We start from the raw sequence: 18,804 nt of genomic DNA, 5'->3' as shown, positions 1-18,804 counted from the left end.
ACACCAGCCTGGCCAAGATGGTGAAGCCCTGTCTCTACTAAAAATACTAAAAATTAGCCAGGTGTGGTGGCAGTTACCTATAATCCCAGCTACTCTGGAGCTGAGGCAGAGAATTGCTTGAACCTGGGAGGTGGAGGTTGCAGTGAGCCGAGATCACACCACTGCACTCCAGCCTGGGTGACAGAGAGAGACTCCATCTCAGAGAAAAAAAGAAAGAAAGAAAGAAATGAAAGGACAGATCACAGACTGGGAGAGAATATTTCCAATATCTGACTTGTATCCAAAGTATATAAAGAGCTCTTAAAACTGCATATTAAAAAGAAAAAAAGAAAAAAGGCTAGGCACAGTGGCTCATGCCTGTAACCCCAACACTTTGAGAGGCTGAGGCCAGCAGATCATTTGAGCCCAAGCATTTGAGACCAGCCTAAGCAACAAAGTGAGACCCCCATCTCTAAAAAGTAAATAATAAATAAATAGATAAATAAAAAGGAAAAATAAAAGCTGAAATAATGGGCAAAAGACTTGGAAAGACATTCCATGAAAGAAAAATACATAAATGGCCAAGTAGCATGTAGAAAGATGCTCCATATGATGAATTATAGAGAAAATGCAAATAGAAAACTGGGAAGATAGACCACTCCACATTCACAAAAATTGCTAAAATTAAAAAGACTGACAATACCTAGTACTGGAAAGGATGTGGAGCGGGTTTAATGCTCACACATTTCTGATAGGAGTGCTAAATTGTATATCTATCCTATAAAATAGTTTAGTAATTTGTTTAAACATACATTTATTATGTGACAGCAATTTCACTGCTAGGTATTATCCAAGAAAAATGAAAACATGTCTAGAAAAAGACTTGTACATGAATGTTTATATCAACTTCATTCATAACAAACAATATAAACAAATACTGAAAATAACATAAATGTCCCTTAACAGGGGAATGAATAAACAAATTGCAGCATAGTCTTAAAACAAAATACTTTTCAGCAACAGAATGTAATGAATAATTAATACATGCAATAACATGAATGAACCTCAAAAAGATTCTCCTGAATGAAGGAAGACAAACACAAAAAAGTGCATCCTGCACAATCCCAATTATATGAAGTTCTAGACCAGACAAAACTAACTTACAGTGATAAAAATAACTCAACATTTTGGAAAACTTCAGCTGCAAAGGAATGTGAGGAGAAATGTTTTATATCTGGAAAGGAATGGTAGTTACTAGGTGAATATTTTGTCAAATCTCATTGTGCTGTACCCTTAAATGTGCGTTTTGCTGAATGTAAATTATTCCTCAGTAAAGTTGATTAAAATTTTAAAGTCCTCAAAGAGTTAAAGGACAAGATAACATCTATTTAAATTATTAGAGGTTTTTAAACAGAGCAGGTAAAGATATTAACTTAATAGGCAAATATGAAGAACCAGTTAAACATCTTCAAAGTGAATAGCATTTGAAATATCTCAATATATAAAGTAAGCTGGACCCAGTGAAGCAGATAGTAGCGAATTGAATGCTAGAACTAAGAAAATCACCTAGAACTGGGGAACTAAAGGCAGAATTTGAAGAGTAGTTAGGAGACATGGAGGATGGATTAAGAAACTACAATATATTTCTGACAGAAATTTTTTTTTTTTTTTTTTTTGAGACGGAGTCTTGCTCTGTCGCCCAGGGTGGAGTGCAGTGGCCGGATCTCAGCACACTGCAAGCTCCGCCTCCTGGGTTTACGCCATTCTCCTGCCTCAGCCTCCCGAGTAGCTGGGACTACAGGCGCCCGCCACTACGCCCGGCTAGTTTTTTGTATTTTTAGTAGAGACGGAGTTTCACCGTGTTAGCCAGGATGGTCTCGATCTCCTGACCTCGTGATCCGCCCGTCTCGGCCTCCCAAAGTGCTGGGATTACAGGCTTGAGCCACCGCGCCCAGCCAGAAATTTTAGAGAATAAGAAAGAGGCAGTATTCAAAGAAGTAGTCACTGATTTTTTTTTTTTCCCCAGACCTGAAGAAAGATATGTTTGAAAAGCCTATCAGGTGAAAGACAATTTTTTTAGAGAGGGGTCTTGCTATATGATCCAGGTTGGAACACAATGGCTAGCCACAAGTGCCACCATGGCCCAGTACAACCTCAAACTCTTGGGCTCAAGCAATCCTCCTAACTCTGCTTCCTGATTGATTCACTGGGACTACAGGTGTAGGCCACCATCCCCAGCTTTGGAAAAATTAAAAAAAAAAAACTCCCAGATAGATAGATATAATTTTTATTGGGTAGGGGTTGACTTTCATGTTTAGGGTGAAAATACATTATTTTCATCTTATACTTTTAAAAGAGGATACGATTTTTCTCCCACTGGAACACTGGAATGTAAAAGGATGTGTAAATTTAGATGTAGTAGAGGGTAAGCAAGGAATCTGAAAAAATGATCAGATTTGCATTTTGTAACCATCCCTCTGACTGCTTTTTTTTTTTTTTTTTTTTTTTAAGAGATGAGGTCTCACTTGGTTACCCAGGCTGGAATGCAGTGGTACAATCATGGCTCACTGCAGCCTCGAACTCCAGGGCTCAAGTAATCCTCCCACCTCAGCCTCCTGAGTTGCTGGGACTATAGGCACAGACCACCATGCCTGGCTAATTTTTTATTTTTGTTAGAGATGGCTGTCCTGTGATGTTGCCCAGGCTGGTCTCAAACTTCTGACCTCAAGTGATCGTCCCCAGTTAGCCTCCTGAGTTGCTGAGATTACAGGTGTGAACCTCCATGCCCAGCCCTCTGACTATTCTGGGTTTTTTTGTTTGTTTGTTTGTTTTGAGACAGAGTTTCGCTCTTGTTGCCCAGGCTGAAGTGCAATGACACGATCTTGGCTCACCGCAACCTCTGCATCCCGGGTTCAAGAGATTCTCCTGCCTCAGCCTCCCAAGTAGCTGGGATTACTGGCATGCGCCATCATGCCCAGCTAATTTTGTATTTTTAGTAGAGGCAGGGTTTCTCCATGTTGGTCAGGCTGGTCTCGCACTCCTGACCTCAGGATCTGCCCACCTCGGCCTCCCAAATTGCTGGGATTACAGGCGTGAGCCATCCCCCATCCCCGACTTTTTTTTTTGAGACGGAATTTCGTTCTTGTTGCCCAGGCTGGAGTGCCATGGCGCAATCTGGGCTCACTGCAACCTCTGCCTCCCAGGTTCAGGCGATTCTCCTGCCTCAGCCTCCCGAGTAACTAGGATTACAGGCACCTGCCATCACACCCAGCTAATTATTTGTATTTTTTGTATTTTTGTAATTTTTGTATTTTAGTAGAGACAGGGTTTCACCATGTAGGCCAGGCTGGTCTGGAACTGCTGACCTCAGGAGATCCACCCACCTTGGCCTCCCAAAGTGCTGGGATTATAGGTGTGAGCCACTGTGCCTGGCCTATTTTTTTTTTTTTTTAATTATACTTTAAGTTCTAGGGTACATATGCAGAACGTGCAGGTTTGTTACATATGTATACATGTGCCATGTTGGTGTGCTGCACCCATTAACTTGTCATTTACATTAGGTATATCTCCTAATGCTATCCCTTCCCCCCACCCAAAACAGAAACCAGTGTGTGATGTTCTCCTTCCTGTGTCCAAGTGATCTCATTGTTCAATTCCCACCTATGAGTGAGAACATGCGGTATTTGGTTTTCTGTTCTTGCAATAGTTTCCTGAGAATGATGGTTTCCAGCTGCATCCATTTCCCTACAAAGGACACGAACTCATCCTTTTTTATGACTGCATAGTATTCCATGGTGTATATGTGCCACATTTTCTCAATCCAGGGCCTGACTATTCTTAAAGGGTGGACTACAGAGGGCAAGGACATAACATAAGTTGTCAATTGCCAAGTGAAAGATGCAGTATACAAAGTAATATACACAGGATTTTCTGTCTACCTTTTCTTAAAAATGGTAGAACCAGGCCAGGTGTGGTGGCTCATGCCTATAATCCCAGCACTTTAGGAGGCCGAGGCGGGCAGATCATGAGGTCAGGAGATCGAGACCATCTGGCTAACATGGTGAAATCCTATCTCTACTAAAAATGAAAAAAAAAAATTAGCCGGGTATGGTGGTGGGTGCCTGTAGTCCCAGCTACTCAGGAGGCTGAGGCAGGAGAATGGCGTGAACCTGGGAGGCGGAGCTTGCAGTGAGCAGAGATCGCTCCACTGCACTCCAGCCTGAGCGACAGAGCAAGATTCCATCTCAAAAATAAATAAATAAATAAAAATATATAGAGACTTTTTTTTTTTTTTTTGAGACACAGTCTCACTCTGTCACCCAGGCTAGAGTGCAGTGGCACAATCTTGGCTTGCTACAGCCTGTACCTCCCAGGTCAAGTGGTTCTTGTGCCTTAGCCTCCCAAGTAGCTGGGATTACCGGTGTGTACCACCACGCCCGGCTAATTTTTGTGTTTTTAGTAGAGATGGGGTTTCACTATGTTGGCCAGGCTGGTCTTGAACTCCTGGCCTCAAGTAATCCACCCATCTCAGTCTCCCAGAGTGCTGGGATTACAGGCCTGAGCTACCATGCCTGGTCTTTTTTTAATTATTATTATTTTTTAAGGCTAGTCAAGTGAAGCAGTAGGAGTGGAGAGGAAACAGAAATCCGTAAGTGGTTGTGATCAATTAGCTGTAAACACCACTGTACTTGGACTAGCCTAAAAAACACACATTTATCTAAATTTTCTTCAAATATGAATGGAGAAGATATCTGAAAATTCCAAGATCTGAAAACTCACTAATTTAATTTTTCTTTCATGGAAACACAGCAGTATTTCAAGTAGACTAAACATTTAAACAAAACAAGTCTTACAATCTTTACAATTTTTAACAGAGAGTGAAGCTCACCTAAATATTTGGGGGGAATATTTTCTTTTAGGAACTTGATCAAAATGCCACTGAAAAAGTCCAGGCAATGTTCACAGCCATTGATGAACTCTTGTATGAGCAGAAGTTGAGTGTGCATACCAAGAGTCTACAAGAAGAGTGCCAACAGTGGACAGCCAGCTTTCCTCACCTCAGGTACTGAAGCCCTCCAGTGGACTTGTATTCATGGACAATACTAAAATTTAAAAAGGAGATTTTTTTTTTAAAAAAGTTTGTATTCTAAAATCTTTCTGAGCATGACTTTAATGAATGTATATAAGGCCATGTGGTATAAAGCCTCAGCTAAGAGAAAACTTAAGTTGGTAGAAGTTTCTTAGAGTTTCCATAACTAACAATATGTGATCCTAATGAAGTAAAACTATTTCTACAACAGCAGCTGAGGTCTAGTATCTGGGTACCAAAAAGCCCTTCTTTTGAACAGGATGGTCAGAAAATGTAACTGTTGTATACAATTAAATTCTTACGTATACTTGAAACTAGACAGAGGCTGTTCAAGAGCTTCCTTCAGAAACTGCAATAGTACCACTTATTGCACATACTCAAAATTTACAAAGCTTCATGTTCTTAAGAATGTAATTCATAGTTTTCACTAATTTGACTGGGCCTTCATCCCATTTTGGCTGATTTAATGAGGACTATTATGAAGCATGAAGGGCAGATTACAGATGTTTGCTTAGATTTCTTGGATTTTTTTTTTTTTTTAACACCAGGCTATAGGTTTATCTTTTCCATTTCCATTCTATGGAAGAGATATACCTGTAGTAAGGCTCTGGATTTACATTTCTCATTCTTAATCAGTATCAGACTGTATACTGGACTTTGTATGTAGAGCCATCAAATGTATTCAAAATATATCTAGATTTTGTATGTATGCCAGTGAAAGTGTTTAATTGTGTGTGTGTTTCTTCATTTTGAAGGATTCTAGGTAGGCAGATAATCACTCCAAGTGAAGGTTATAGATTGTATCCTAGATCCCCTTCTGCTATTTCTGCTTCATATGAAACAACCTTGTCTCAAGAAAGAGATTCTACTATGTGAGTATTCCATAATTTAAGTATTTCAATGTGCCCTAATATGCAAGTATTATATCCTACCAGTTGTATTAAGGGATTAAAATACTTCTTCCTACTTACTGGTATTTAGTAAAGCATAGCAAATTCTGTAAGATGGTCCGTAGTCTTTGTGTATATTAAAATTTTATTATGTAATTTTGTTCAAAAAGTTATACCTTTCTTGGAGTGTATTAGTCTGTTTTCTGTTGCTTATAACAGAATACCTGAAACTGGGCAATTTATAAGGAAAAGGAAGTTATTTCTTACAGTTCTGGAGGCTGAGAAGTCCAAGGTCAAGGGGCAGGATCTGGGAGGACCTTCTTGCTGGTGGGACTCTCTGCAGGGTCCCAAGGCAGTGCAGGGACTCACATGGCAAGGGGGCTGTTCATGCTAATATGCCAACTTGGGTTTCTCTTTTTTTTTTTTATAAAGCTACCAGTTCCCCTTCCACGATAATCCAATAATCCATACATGGATTAAACCATTCATGAGGACAGAACCCCCGAGATCCAATTACCCCTTAAAGGCTCCACCTCTCAACACTGCCAAATTAGGGACTAAATTTCAACATGAATTTTGGAGGGGACAAATATTCAAACCATATAATAGTGCTTAAGGATATTCTTGTTATTCAGGTCTCTATATCTATATATATTTACATAAATCTATAAATATGGACACTTCCTTCTTGACATAAATGTGTAAATAGAATGGTTTTTTAAAAATGTCAAAGTCTAAGAAAAAGACTTTTAAAACTTTTTTGAAAAAATGTTAAAACAGTGATTTTTTAATAACATGTAATATTAATTACAATTTAATATCTTTAAAGAAATTAAACTTCAAAGTACTTTTTTTTTTTTTTTGAGATGGAATCTCCCTCTGTCACCCAGGCTGGAACAGTCTTGGCTCACTGCAACCTCTACCTCCCAGGTTCAAGCATTTCTTCTGCCTCAGCCTCTCGAGTAGCTGGGACTGCAGGTGCGCACCACCACGCCCGGGGTTTCACCATACTGGCCAGGCTGGTCTTGAACTCCTGATCTCGTGATCCACCCGCCTCGGCCTCCCCAAAGTGCTGGGATTACAAACATGAGCCACCACACCCAGCCTTTTTTTTTTTTTTTTTTTTTTTGAGATGGAATCTTGCTCTGTCACTGAGGCTGGAGTGCAGTATGCAATGGCACAATCTCAGCTCACTGCAACCTCCGCCTCCCAGGTTCGAGCAATTCTCCTGCCTCAGCCTCCCAAGTAGCTGGGATTACAGGTGCCCACCACCACGCCCGGCTAATTTTTGTATTGTTGGTAGAGATGGGGTTTCACCATGTTGGCCAGGCTGGTCTTGAACTCCTGACCTCAGGTGATCTGCCTGCCTCAGCGTTCCAAAGTGCTGGGATTACAGGTGTGAGCCACCATGCCCGGCCCAAAGTAATTTTTTAATGGCAAGATCTTTTGAACACCTCAGACTTTTTAAATAGTAGCAAAATAAACCTAAATAGGATTACTTTGAAACCTATACCTATACTTAAATCTACTGTAAAATATAATATCATAGTTTTAATTCATTTAAAAAATTATTCGTATACTTTTTCCCATGGCTGCAGTTTTACTTATTCGATACCTTCCAATAGTTGTAGTAATACTTACTTTTGGTGCCTCCTTGGGCCTGTGGTAATCTCACCAGACCACAAAGTAAAACATTACTGTTAGGGTTATGGGATCTGGGTTATCAACTGATTTTTGGTCAGATAATGATATTTGTTTGCTGTTCCTAAAGTGATTTAAACTCAAGCTGCTGGTCATTAGGCATTCTTTTTAAATTAAATCTCATGTATTATATTGATAAGTTTACTCCTTTAATATAATATAAAAAATTTTACAGCCTAATGTCACCCACAGAAATGATGTATTCTTTCATTCTCTCTGATCAAAATTATATAACTCATATTCTGTTATTAGGATATATCGACCTGATCTGTTAATGTAAACTTTATATGTGTCTTATTTTATAACTATCAATGGTAAGTTCATTTAGAAATTTAATCTTCAAGGAAATAAGAAATCAAGTCTGAGCAGTTAGTTCATCCTTTTTAGGACATCTGACTATATCACCATTCTGCGACATACTGCTAATACCCTTTCCTTTTTACTTGCTACCACTAGTGTTGATTAGTCTTCCTATTTTTGGTTCTACTTTTTCCTGGGATATTTGACTTACAGTTCTCAATACTTTACTTACACAAGTAAAACAAATACCTATTTACACTTTATACGCAGACATATACTTAGAAGAAACAAATTATCCAGGTATATTAGCACACCACTACTTATTGGAAGCCATAAAAAATTAAACAAAATCCATGATATTTACTTCTTTCATGTAACAGCTACTTTGTTCATACTTTATATTTTCATTCTTGAGTACCATTATGAACTCATAGCATTTCAAAATATTTATATATTTACTTAGCAATAATTAGTATTGATGCTGTAATTGTTACAAGTTAGCCACGTAAAGCTAGTACCTTTGGTTTTGTTTTGACTATATCTTTGCTTTCTGGTACAGTAGGATGTGCCAGGCCCATCCTTAACTTTTTCTTCCTTTAACATATAGAATCAGCTGAACTTTAAGGAGACTTACTCCTTTGAGAGGCTAATACAGTTGTATTAAAGAACCAAGTTGGGTGGTGAGGGTATGTAAGTTGTGCTACTGCTATTTTGCCACTTTATTTTATTTAATTATTTATTTTTCAAGAGATAGGGTCTTGCTCTGTCACCCAGGCTGGAGTGCAGTGACACAATCATAGCTCATAGCAGCCTTGAGCTCCTGGCCTCAAGCAGTCCTCCCACCTCAGCCTTCTGAGTGGCCAGGCTATTTTGCCACTTTTTGCTGTGAGAGGTATGAAGAAAATGTGTCATTAATTCATTTTGATTTTTCAGTTTAACAAATCAGGTTATCATAAAATATAAGGTTTATCAACTGCTAAGACTTTCTATAAAAATAACATTTCAGATTATATCCATTCTTACCCTCTCCAGCATATTCTCCACATTAAATCAGATTTTTTTTTTTTAAATTCAGGGTTGATCCTTTCTGTCTCCCACTTAAAAACTTTCAGTAGCTTTCCACTGAATTTAAGATAAAAATCTAAAATCGTATCATCAGCTGGCCCCTGCCTGCTTCTCTAAGACATCTATCAGTCTCTCTCTCTCATTCATTAATCCTTCCAACACTGGCTTTCTTTCAGACCTCAAATGCATGAAACTAGGTATTTGGTTCAGTTATCTAGGAGTTCTTGGGCCAGAAGAAAGTGGTAGAGTAAATAATATAGTAATACAGCATCTTCCTATTTGTATCTCTAACACCTAGGACAGTGCCTGTAACATGGTTAGCAGTCAACTTGCTGCTTCCTTTTCTTTTTGGTTTTGTTTTTTGTTTTTTGAGACAGGGTCTTACTCACTTGTACAGGCTGGAGTGCAGTGGTGTAATCACAGGTGACTACAGCCTTGACCTCCTGGGCTAAAGCAATCCTCCTGCCTCAGCCTCCTGAGTAGCTGGGACCACAGGCGTGCTCTACCACATCTGGCTAATTTTTGTATTTTTAGTAGAGATGGAGTTTCACCATGTTGCCCCGGCTGGTCTTGAACTCCTGAGCTCAAGTGATTTGCCCACCTTGGCCTCCCAAAGTGCTGGGATTACAGGCATGATGCGCCATGCCTGGCCACTCTTTTTTCTTAACTAAGTAAAAGCAGATCATATTTACATTTTTTAAAAAACTACACAAAAATGAATTAATGTATACATTGACATTATGGTTGCAAAACAAAGTAATTAATGTCTAGGTCAAAATGAAGTTCCTCAGCACCATAAGACAGGGTGAGAGAAACAAACACACAAAAAGAAGAAATTCCAGCCAGGTGCAGTGGCTCACGCCTATAATCCTAGCACTCTGGGAGGCTGAGGCAGGTGGATCACTTGAGGTCAGGAGTTTGAGACCAGCCTGGCCAACATAGTGAAACCCTGTCTCTACTAAAAATAAAAAAAATTAGCCAGGTGTGGTGGCGCACGCCTGTAATCCCGGCTGCTCGGGAGGCTGAGGCAGGAGAATCCCTTGAACTTGGGAGGCAGAGGTTGCAGTAAGCTGAGATCACATCACTGCACTCCAGCCTGGGCGACAGAGCGAGACTCTGTCTCAAAACAAAAGGAAAATCCAGGAACTTGTGGCAACATACAGGGGAAATACAGGCCAAAAAAGGATCCCGAAAAGATGAGTTTGAAGACATTTCCACTTGAGAAAAACTATGCATTCTGCTACTTCGAGTTAGCTAAGGGGCTTATTTATACTTAGATATATATCCCAACAAAAAATAACTAACTATAATATCTAATGAGTTGCTAAAGTACATGACTACATGCTGTATTATAACCCTTTAAAAATCATTAAAAGAATGGAGAACCCAAAAATAAACCTTTGCAATTATGGCCAAATGATTTTCGACAAGAGTGCCAAGACTACCTGGGTAAAGGACAGTCTCTTTAACAGATGGTGTTAGGAAAACTGGACACCCACATGCAGAACAATGAAGGTGGACCCTTACTTATACCATATACAAAAATTAACTCAAAATGGATCGAAGACCTAAATGTAAGATGTAAAACTGTGCCGGGCGCGGTGGCTCAAGCCTGTAATCCTAGCACTTTGGGAGGCCAAGACGGGCGGATCACGAGGTCAGGAGATCGAGACCATCCTTGCTAACACGGTGAAACCCCGTCTCTACTAAAAAAATACAAAAAACTAGCCGGGCGAGGTGGCAGGCGCCTGTAGTCCCAGCTACTCAGGAGGCTGAGGCAGGAGAATGGTGTAAACCCAGGAGGCAGAGCTTGCAGTGAACTGAGATCCGGCCACTGCACTCCAGCCTGGGTGACAGAGCGAGACTCCGTCTCAAAAAAAAAAAAAAAAAAGATGTAAAACTGTAAAACTCCTAGAATAAAACATAGGGGCAAGGCTTCAGGCCATTGGATTTGGCATTGATTTCTTGAATATAACACTAAAAGCACAGGCAACAAAAGCAGTAACAGACAAATGGAACTACATCAAATATAAACACTTCTGAACATCAAAAGAAACAAAAGAATGAAAAGGCAATATATGGAATGGGAGAAAAGATTTACAAATCATATCTGATGAGGAGTTAATATCCAGAATATATAAGAATTATCTATAACCCAACAACAACAAAAAATCGTAATCCAGGCTGGGCATGGTGGCTCACGCCTGTAATCCCAACACTTTGAGAGGCCGAGGCAGGTGGATCACCTGAGGTCAAGTGTTCAAGACCAGCCTGGCTATATATGGTGAAATCCCATCTCTACTAAAAATACAAAAGTTAGCTGGGAGTGGCACTGTGCACTTGTAATTCCAGCTACTCAGGAGGCTGAGGCAGGAGAATTGTTTGAACCCAGGAGGCGGAGGTTGCAGTGAGTTGAGATCGCACCATTGCACTCCAGCCTGGGCGGCAACAGTGAAACTCCATCTCAAAAAATAATAATAATAATTCAATTGAAAAAATGGACAAAGGACTTGAATAGACAATTCTACAAAGATATGCAAATGGCCAATAAACACCTGAAAAGATGCTAGGCAGGAAGGATAGCTCTTGGCCACTTGTTCCTTCCAATCATCCCAGAGGGCCTTGGCAGTAATCACTTTTTTAGAGATGTGGAACTGTACTTCCTAATGCCTACACCTGGAAGGACTGGTTCCAAATTAAACTCTTTGTGTAAATATAAAACCTAGCAGTCATTTTATCCTCCATGAATGTGGGAGAAGAATAAAGTTATGTCACACAAGAAAACACATCTCTATTTAAATATAACTACCAGGGCAACACAGTATTAGGTAAGATAACTGTTATTCTTTTTGTTTGGTTGTTTGTTTTAGGAGACAGGGTCCCACTATGTTGCCCAAGCTGGCCTCAAACTCCTGAGTTCAAGAGATCCTCCTGCCTTGGCCTCCCAAATAGCTGGGACTGTAGGCACATGCCACTGTATCCAGCTTATTCCTTTGTTAAATAAATGAATTACAGCATTATATAAATTAAAGGTTATTTTCCAGATATAGTAATCTCCAAAGTCCAATGATTTAAAAGATTCCTTTGTTAAAAATAACATACGCAGTTTTTCAGTCAGATGCTAAGTAGTTTTTCACATCATGTCTGGTGGCTCCGTGGATTATAACAGCAGAGAACATGGCGGCCCACAGAGAATGGACCCTGATGGTGTCATCGAGAGCAACTGGAAGGAGGTTGTTGATAACTTTGATGATACAAACTTAAAGGAGTCTCTTCTTTGGGGTATCTGTGCTTATGATTTGAGAAGCCTTCCGCTATTCAGCATAGACCTATTATTCCCTGTATTAAAGATCCAAAAGATGGCCGGGCACAGTGGCTCACACCTGTAATCCCAGCACTTTGGGAGGCCGAGGCAGGTAGATCGCCTGAGGTCAGGAGTTCGAGACCAGCCTGGCCAACATGGTGAAACCCCATCTCTACTAAAAATACAAAAATTAGCTGGGCATGTTGGTGGCCAGCTACTCGGGAGGCTGAGGCAGGAGAATCAACCCTTGAACTTGGGAGGCGGAGGTTGCAGTGAGCCGAGATCATGCCATTGTACTCCATCCTGGGTGACAAGAGCAAAACTCCATCTCAAAAACAAAACAAAACCAAAAGTACCCGAAAGTTATTTCTGGCACTTGGAGACTATACGGGAGCAACATGTCATGCCTGCATTGTTGGAACAGATGTTCAAAATGAATGCAAAAACTGCAGGCTGAAGCACCACATATTGTTGGTACACCAGGGAAAGTATGTGATATGTTAAACAGAAGATACCTTTTTCCAAAATGGATCAAAATGTTAGTTTTGGATGAAGCAGATGAAATGTTCAGCCAAGGGTTTAATGATCAAATCTATGAGATTTTTCCAAAAATTAAATACAAGTATTTAGGTTGTGTTGCGCTCTGACACGATGCCAACTGATGTGTTGGAAGTGACCAAAAAATTCACTAAAGATCTAATTCAAATTCTGGTGAAAAAGGAAGAATTGAACCTTGAAGGAATCAAACAGTTTTATATCAATGTTGAGCGAGAGGAATGGAAGTTGGATACACTTTGTGATTTGTACAAAACACCATTAAACAGGCTGTTATTTTTCTCAATACAAGGTGCAAGGTGGACTGGCTGACTGAGAAAATTCATGCCAGGGACTTCACAGTTTTTGCTCTGCATGGTGACGTGGACCAGAAGGAGAGAGATATTATCATGAGGGAATTCCGATCAGGGTCAAGCCCTGTTCCAATCACTACTGACTTGTTGGCACGTGGGACTGATGTCCAAGTGTCTTTGGTTATAAACTATGATCTACCTACCAGTCATGAAAACTATATTCACAGAATTGGCAGAAGGGGTCGATTTAGTACAAAAGGTGTGGCTATAAACTTTGTTACTGAAGAAGACAAGAGGATTCTTCGTGACACTGAGATTTTTCTACAATACTACAGTGAAGGAAATGCCCATAAATGTAGCTGATTGTATTTAATTCCTGGGATGAGAGAGTTTTATATGCAATGCTCCCTGTTGTCGAATAGACAATTACAATGTGCATTGTGCTTCTTTCTTTAGGAATATTTGAATCTTGTCTCAATTCTCATAACAGATCAGAAATAGAGATTTTGATAGCAAAGCAACATTAGTCGTGAGCTCTTGTGAGGAAAGTCATTGGCTTTATCCTCTTTAGAGTTAAACTGTTAGGATAGGTATAAAAGAAAAAAAAATTTTCTTTCTTCGAAATTTATTTCCTAGTTCTGTAGAAATAGTTGTATTAGATGTTCTGTATTATTTAATAATATATTTGGGGACTAAAAGATATAAGTGCTGTATAAAGTCAGCCAATTATATTAAAGTAGTATATCTGCCCTTATTGTGTTTGTCATTAGCCTGAGTAGGAAGGCCTTTAAAATTGATTATTTTAGAAAGCATTCAAATGCATTTTATTTGGTATTGTATTTATTGCAATCAAGTATTTAATTAGTGCTAAGTGTGAACTGGACCCTGTTGCTAAGCACCAGCAAGCAATCATATCCTAAGTAGGGTTAGATTCCCAGTAAAATTGCCATATTGCACATGTCTTAATGAAGTTTGAGTGTTAAATAAACTGTATATTCACTTAAAAAAAAAAAAAAAAAGGAAATAACAGCCAGGCGTGGTGGCTCACGCCTATAATCCTGGCACTTTGGGAGTGTGAGGTGGGCAGATAACCTGAGGTCAGGAGTTTCAGACCAGTCTGGCCAACACGGTGAAACCCCGTCTCTACTAAAAAGACAAAATTAGCCAGGCGTGGTGGCGCACACCTGTAATCCCAGCTACTGGGAGGCTGAGACAGGAGAGTCGCTTGAACCCTGGAGGCAGATCTTGCAGTGAGCCAAGATCATGCACTGCACTCCAGCCTGGGTGACAGAGCGAGACTCTGTCTCAAAAAAAAAAAAGAAAAGAAAAGAAAAGAAAAAAAAGAAATAACATTTACAAAGACAACTTTATGGTTGTAGAATACTATCTTATTTTTTGCTGCAGCTTTAGGGGAAATGGGAATATTTTTCCTTCTTATCTAGCTAAAATTTCTTCTAATAGCAGTTATAAAGGCCTATAGTTGTTAGAAATTCCTATTTGTTTTTCAACCCAAAGAATTCCATTAGTTACCACTGACTAAAAATATAATTGGTTATTAGTATAAATGGAATAATACAATAGCAGAATAACATAATGGAATGTTGGGTATACATTCCATATGTTTGATAGCTTTTTTTTTGTCACCCAGGCTGGAGTGCAATGGCGTGATCTCTGCTCACTGCAACCTTTGCCTCCCAGGTTCAAGGGATTCTCCTTCCTCAGCCTCCCAAGTAGCTGGGATTACAGGCGTGAGCCACCATACCTGGCTAATTTTTTGTATTATTATTATTATTTTTTTTAAAGGAGAGACGGGGTTTCACTGTGTTAGCCAGGATGGTCTCAATCTCCTGACCTCGTGATCTGCCCACCTTGGCCTCCCAAAGTGCTGGGATTACAGGTGTGAGCCACTGCCCCTGGCCTAATTTTTGTATTTTTTAAGTAGAGACAGGGTTTCACCATGTTGGCCAGGCTGGTCTCAAACTCCTGACCTCAGGTGATCTGCCTGCCTCAGCCTCCCAAAGTGTTGGGATTAGAAGCATGAGCCACTGTGCCCAGGCTGTTTGATAGCTTTTAATTTTATTATGGTAAAAAAAAAAATTACTGTCACCACTATTTTATACAAGAAAAATATTAACACAAAAAAGCATGAAGTACATAATCTCAAAATAATGATAATCCTTTTTAAGAAAAGGTTTGGCAATATTACTAGGTATTATCGCTAATATTACTAAGTATTTCACTAATTTTGGTGTGGAACAGTAAAAATTTTGTCATGGATTGGCATAAATCTGCTGACTGGAATTTGGGAACCATTGTTTTAGAATTTTAGAACAGAGACTTAAAGAATCTTAAATCTCCAACTTAAAGATTTTTAGAAACAGCAGTATCAGCTGATTTAGACATATTGGATCTCCAAATCGATTCCCTCCCGCCCTTCATCCCTTCCTTCCTTTTTTTTTTTTTTTTTTTTGTGAGAGAGGGCCTCACTTTGTCACCCAGACTGGAGTACAGTGGCACAATCTGAGCTCATTACAGCCTTCATCTCCTGGGCTCAGGTGATCCTCCCACCTCAGCCTCCTGAGTAGCTAGGACTACAGGTGTGCACCACCACATCTGGCTAATTTTGTATTTCTTGTAGAGACAGGATTTCGCCTTTTGCCCAGGCTGAGCTTCTCTTATCTCTTACCATCTCCATCCCAGTGCCACCTTCCATGGTCAAGGATCTTATCTGCTTACCAACTCTTGCCTAAGAGAAGTTTACTTCTTTTTATGTTAAAGAAGTCTGGAGGAAGGCAATGTAAAGTGGTGGCATGGTGTTTTCAGGGACTAAGACACTTCATCTTTCTGTCATATCATGTTAGCCCACTATGTTTTTTCTGAAGTTTTCTTCATGGTTCAAGATAGCTGATAGAGCTCCAAACGTGATATTCACTTTCCAGGTAGCAGAAAGGAGGAAAGACAGCAGGGCCAAATAGTATTCCTTGCAGTCACACCAGTTCCCTTTAAACAGCCTTCCCAGAGTCCTACAAAATAATTCTGCTCATATTGCATTGACTATGTCTGGCTGCAAGGTGACTGGGAGATGCAGTCTTTGAGGTGGATATGTTGTTTCCATGAATTGGGATGATTTTACTAGGAAAGAAGGAGAGAATGGATATTGAGGGACATGTAGCATTTCTGACATGTATGTATATGGTTTTTATGAAATTATATATTTTGTAATCTCTTTATACTTTTTGTACTTAATATTTTATTGTGGACATCTTCCATTTTTCCCAATATTAACATAAGGACTTTATTCCATTGCATGAATATATCACTATTTAAGAAACTCATCCCCAAATCCTCTATTTTGAAACAGTTCGGCTAGTTTCTATTTTTGGCAATTATAAACAATTCTGTGATCATAATTCTTTTTATTTATTTATTTATTTATTTATTTTGAGATAGGGTCTCCCTCTGTTGCCTAGGCTGAAGTGCAGTGGCACAGTCATGGCTCATTGCAACTTCTGCCTCCCAGGCTCAAATGATTCTTCCACTTCAGCCTCCTGAGTAACTGGGACTATAGGTGCATGCCACCATACGTGGCTAATTTTTGTACTTTTTTGCAGAAATCAAGTTTCACCATGTTGCACAGGCTGGTGTTAAACTCCTGGGCTCAAGCGATCCACTTGCCTCAGCCTCCCAAAGTGTTGAGATGACAGGAATGAACCACTGCGCCCCACCAATCATAATTCTTATAGCTAAATCTTACAGGTCATATCCTTAAAGGAAATCCCTACAAATGAAACCATTGAATCAGAGAAAATGTGTATTCTAAAGCTCCTAATACATATTTCCAAAACGTCTTCCAGTAAGATTTTCCCACCAGCCTTGTTTAAAAGTGCCATGGGTTTATGTATGTATGTATGTATGTAGGTAGGTAGGTAGGTAGGTATTTTGTGACAGTGTCTTGCTCTGTTGCCCAGGCTGGAGTGCAGTAGTGTAATCTCAGCTCACTGCAACCTCCACCTCCCAGGTTCAAGCAGTTATCCTGTCTTAGCCTCCCAGGTAGGGATTACAGTCATATGCCACCACACCTGGCTGGTTTTTGTACTTTTAGTAGAAATGGGGTTTCACCATGTTGACCAGGCTGGTCTTAAACTCCTGATCTCAAGTGATCCGCCTGCCTTGGCCTCCCAAACTGCTGGGATTACAGGCATGAGCCTGTAATCTGTTTTCCTAGTTAAAAAAAAAAATACTTAAGGCACAAAAAAATATAAAGAGCAATACAAAGTGTAAATTGGTTATATTTAACATTTGATTAAACTGAGATCCATTTTTTAAAGTTTTATTTCTCAGATTCAATTGACTTTCTCCAAAGTAAACCCACTGAAACAAATGAGTCATCACATATTTATTGAACGCCTAGGAAGGAAGAGAAATTTAAATATTAATAAGATAAGATCCCTGCCCTTAAGGAGCATATATTTTGGGCAATGATGGAGTTACTGAAATAAGGATATAACCTCCTGAGATATCTTAAGATGTAATTAGGAATGTGATTATTCTTAGTTTTTAAAAAACTTGTTTGTTAGCTTGTTATCGTTTAGATATTTGTCCTTGCCTAAATCTCTTGTAGAATTATAATCCCCAGTGCTGGGAGGTGGGGCCTAGTGGGAGGTGTCTGAGTCATGGGGACAAATCCCTCATGACTTGGTACGATCTTTGCAATAGTGAATGAGTTCTCATACGATCTAGTTATTTAGAAGTGTGTGGCACCACTCCACACACACACTCTCCTCCTCCTGCTCTGGCCACGTGATATGCCTACTCCTGCTTCACTTTCTACCATAAGTTAAAGCTTCCTGCAGCCTCTCTCAAAGCAGATGCTAGCACTATTAGCACCATCCTTCCTGTACAACCTGCAGAGCTATAGGCCAATTAAGACTCTTTTCCTATAAATTACCCAGTCTCAGGTATTTGTTGTTGTTGTTGTTGTTGTTTGAGATGGAGTCTTACTCTGTTGCCCAGGCTGAAGTGCAGTGGTGTGATCTCAACTCACCACAACCTCTGCCTCCCGGGTTCAAGCAATTCTCCTGCCTTAGCCTCCTGAGTAGCTGGGACTACAGGTGCGTGCCGCTGTGCCCAGCTGATTTTTGTATTTTTAGTAGAGATGGGGTTTCACTGTGTTGGCCAGGCTGGTCTCAAACTCCTGACCTCGTGATCCGCCCGCCTTGTCTTCCCAAAGTGCTAGGATTATAGGCGTGAGCCACCACACCTGGTTAGGTATTTCTTTATAGCAATGCAAGAATGACTTCATACAGAACACTGATACCAAGGAATGGGGTATTGCTATAAGGATACCTGACAATGTGGAAGTGACTTTGAAACTGGGTAATGGGCAGAGGTTGAAAGATTGGAGGGCTCAGAAGACAACAGGAACATGAGGGAAAGTTTAGAATTTCTTAGAGACCAGTTAAATGATTGTGACCAAAATGCGAATAGTGAAATGGATGATAAAGTCCAGGCTGACAAGGTCTCCGAAGGAAATGAGGAACTTATTGGGGATTGGAGCAAAGGGCATGCATGTTATGCCTTAGCAAAGAACTTGGCTGTATTGTGTCCATGCCCTAGAGATCTGTGGAA

General features: G+C 39.9%; 1 protein-coding gene and 1 pseudogene across 3 annotated transcripts in view; both read left to right on the top strand.

The window, feature by feature from the left end:
- Nucleotides 1–18,804, top strand: part of FAM149B1 (family with sequence similarity 149 member B1) — a 78,352-nt gene that overhangs the window by 21,142 nt on the left and 38,406 nt on the right. For all 3 annotated transcript variants that reach the window (XM_007963088.3, XM_007963085.3, XM_038009064.2), the window contains 2 exons: nucleotides 4,899–5,041; nucleotides 5,824–5,940. In XM_007963088.3, the coding sequence (XP_007961279.1) occupies nucleotides 4,899–5,041; nucleotides 5,824–5,940 (260 nt within the window). The remainder of the gene's footprint in view (nucleotides 1–4,898; nucleotides 5,042–5,823; nucleotides 5,941–18,804) is intronic.
- LOC103216012 (eukaryotic initiation factor 4A-II-like) lies at nucleotides 11,316–14,118 on the top strand (annotated as a pseudogene).

Source organism: Chlorocebus sabaeus, chromosome 9 (genome assembly GCF_047675955.1).
Source record: "Chlorocebus sabaeus isolate Y175 chromosome 9, mChlSab1.0.hap1, whole genome shotgun sequence".
Lineage (NCBI taxonomy): Eukaryota > Metazoa > Chordata > Mammalia > Primates > Cercopithecidae > Chlorocebus > Chlorocebus sabaeus.
Note: the sequence above shows the minus strand (reverse complement) of the source record. Positions and strands in the feature narration are given on the sequence as shown.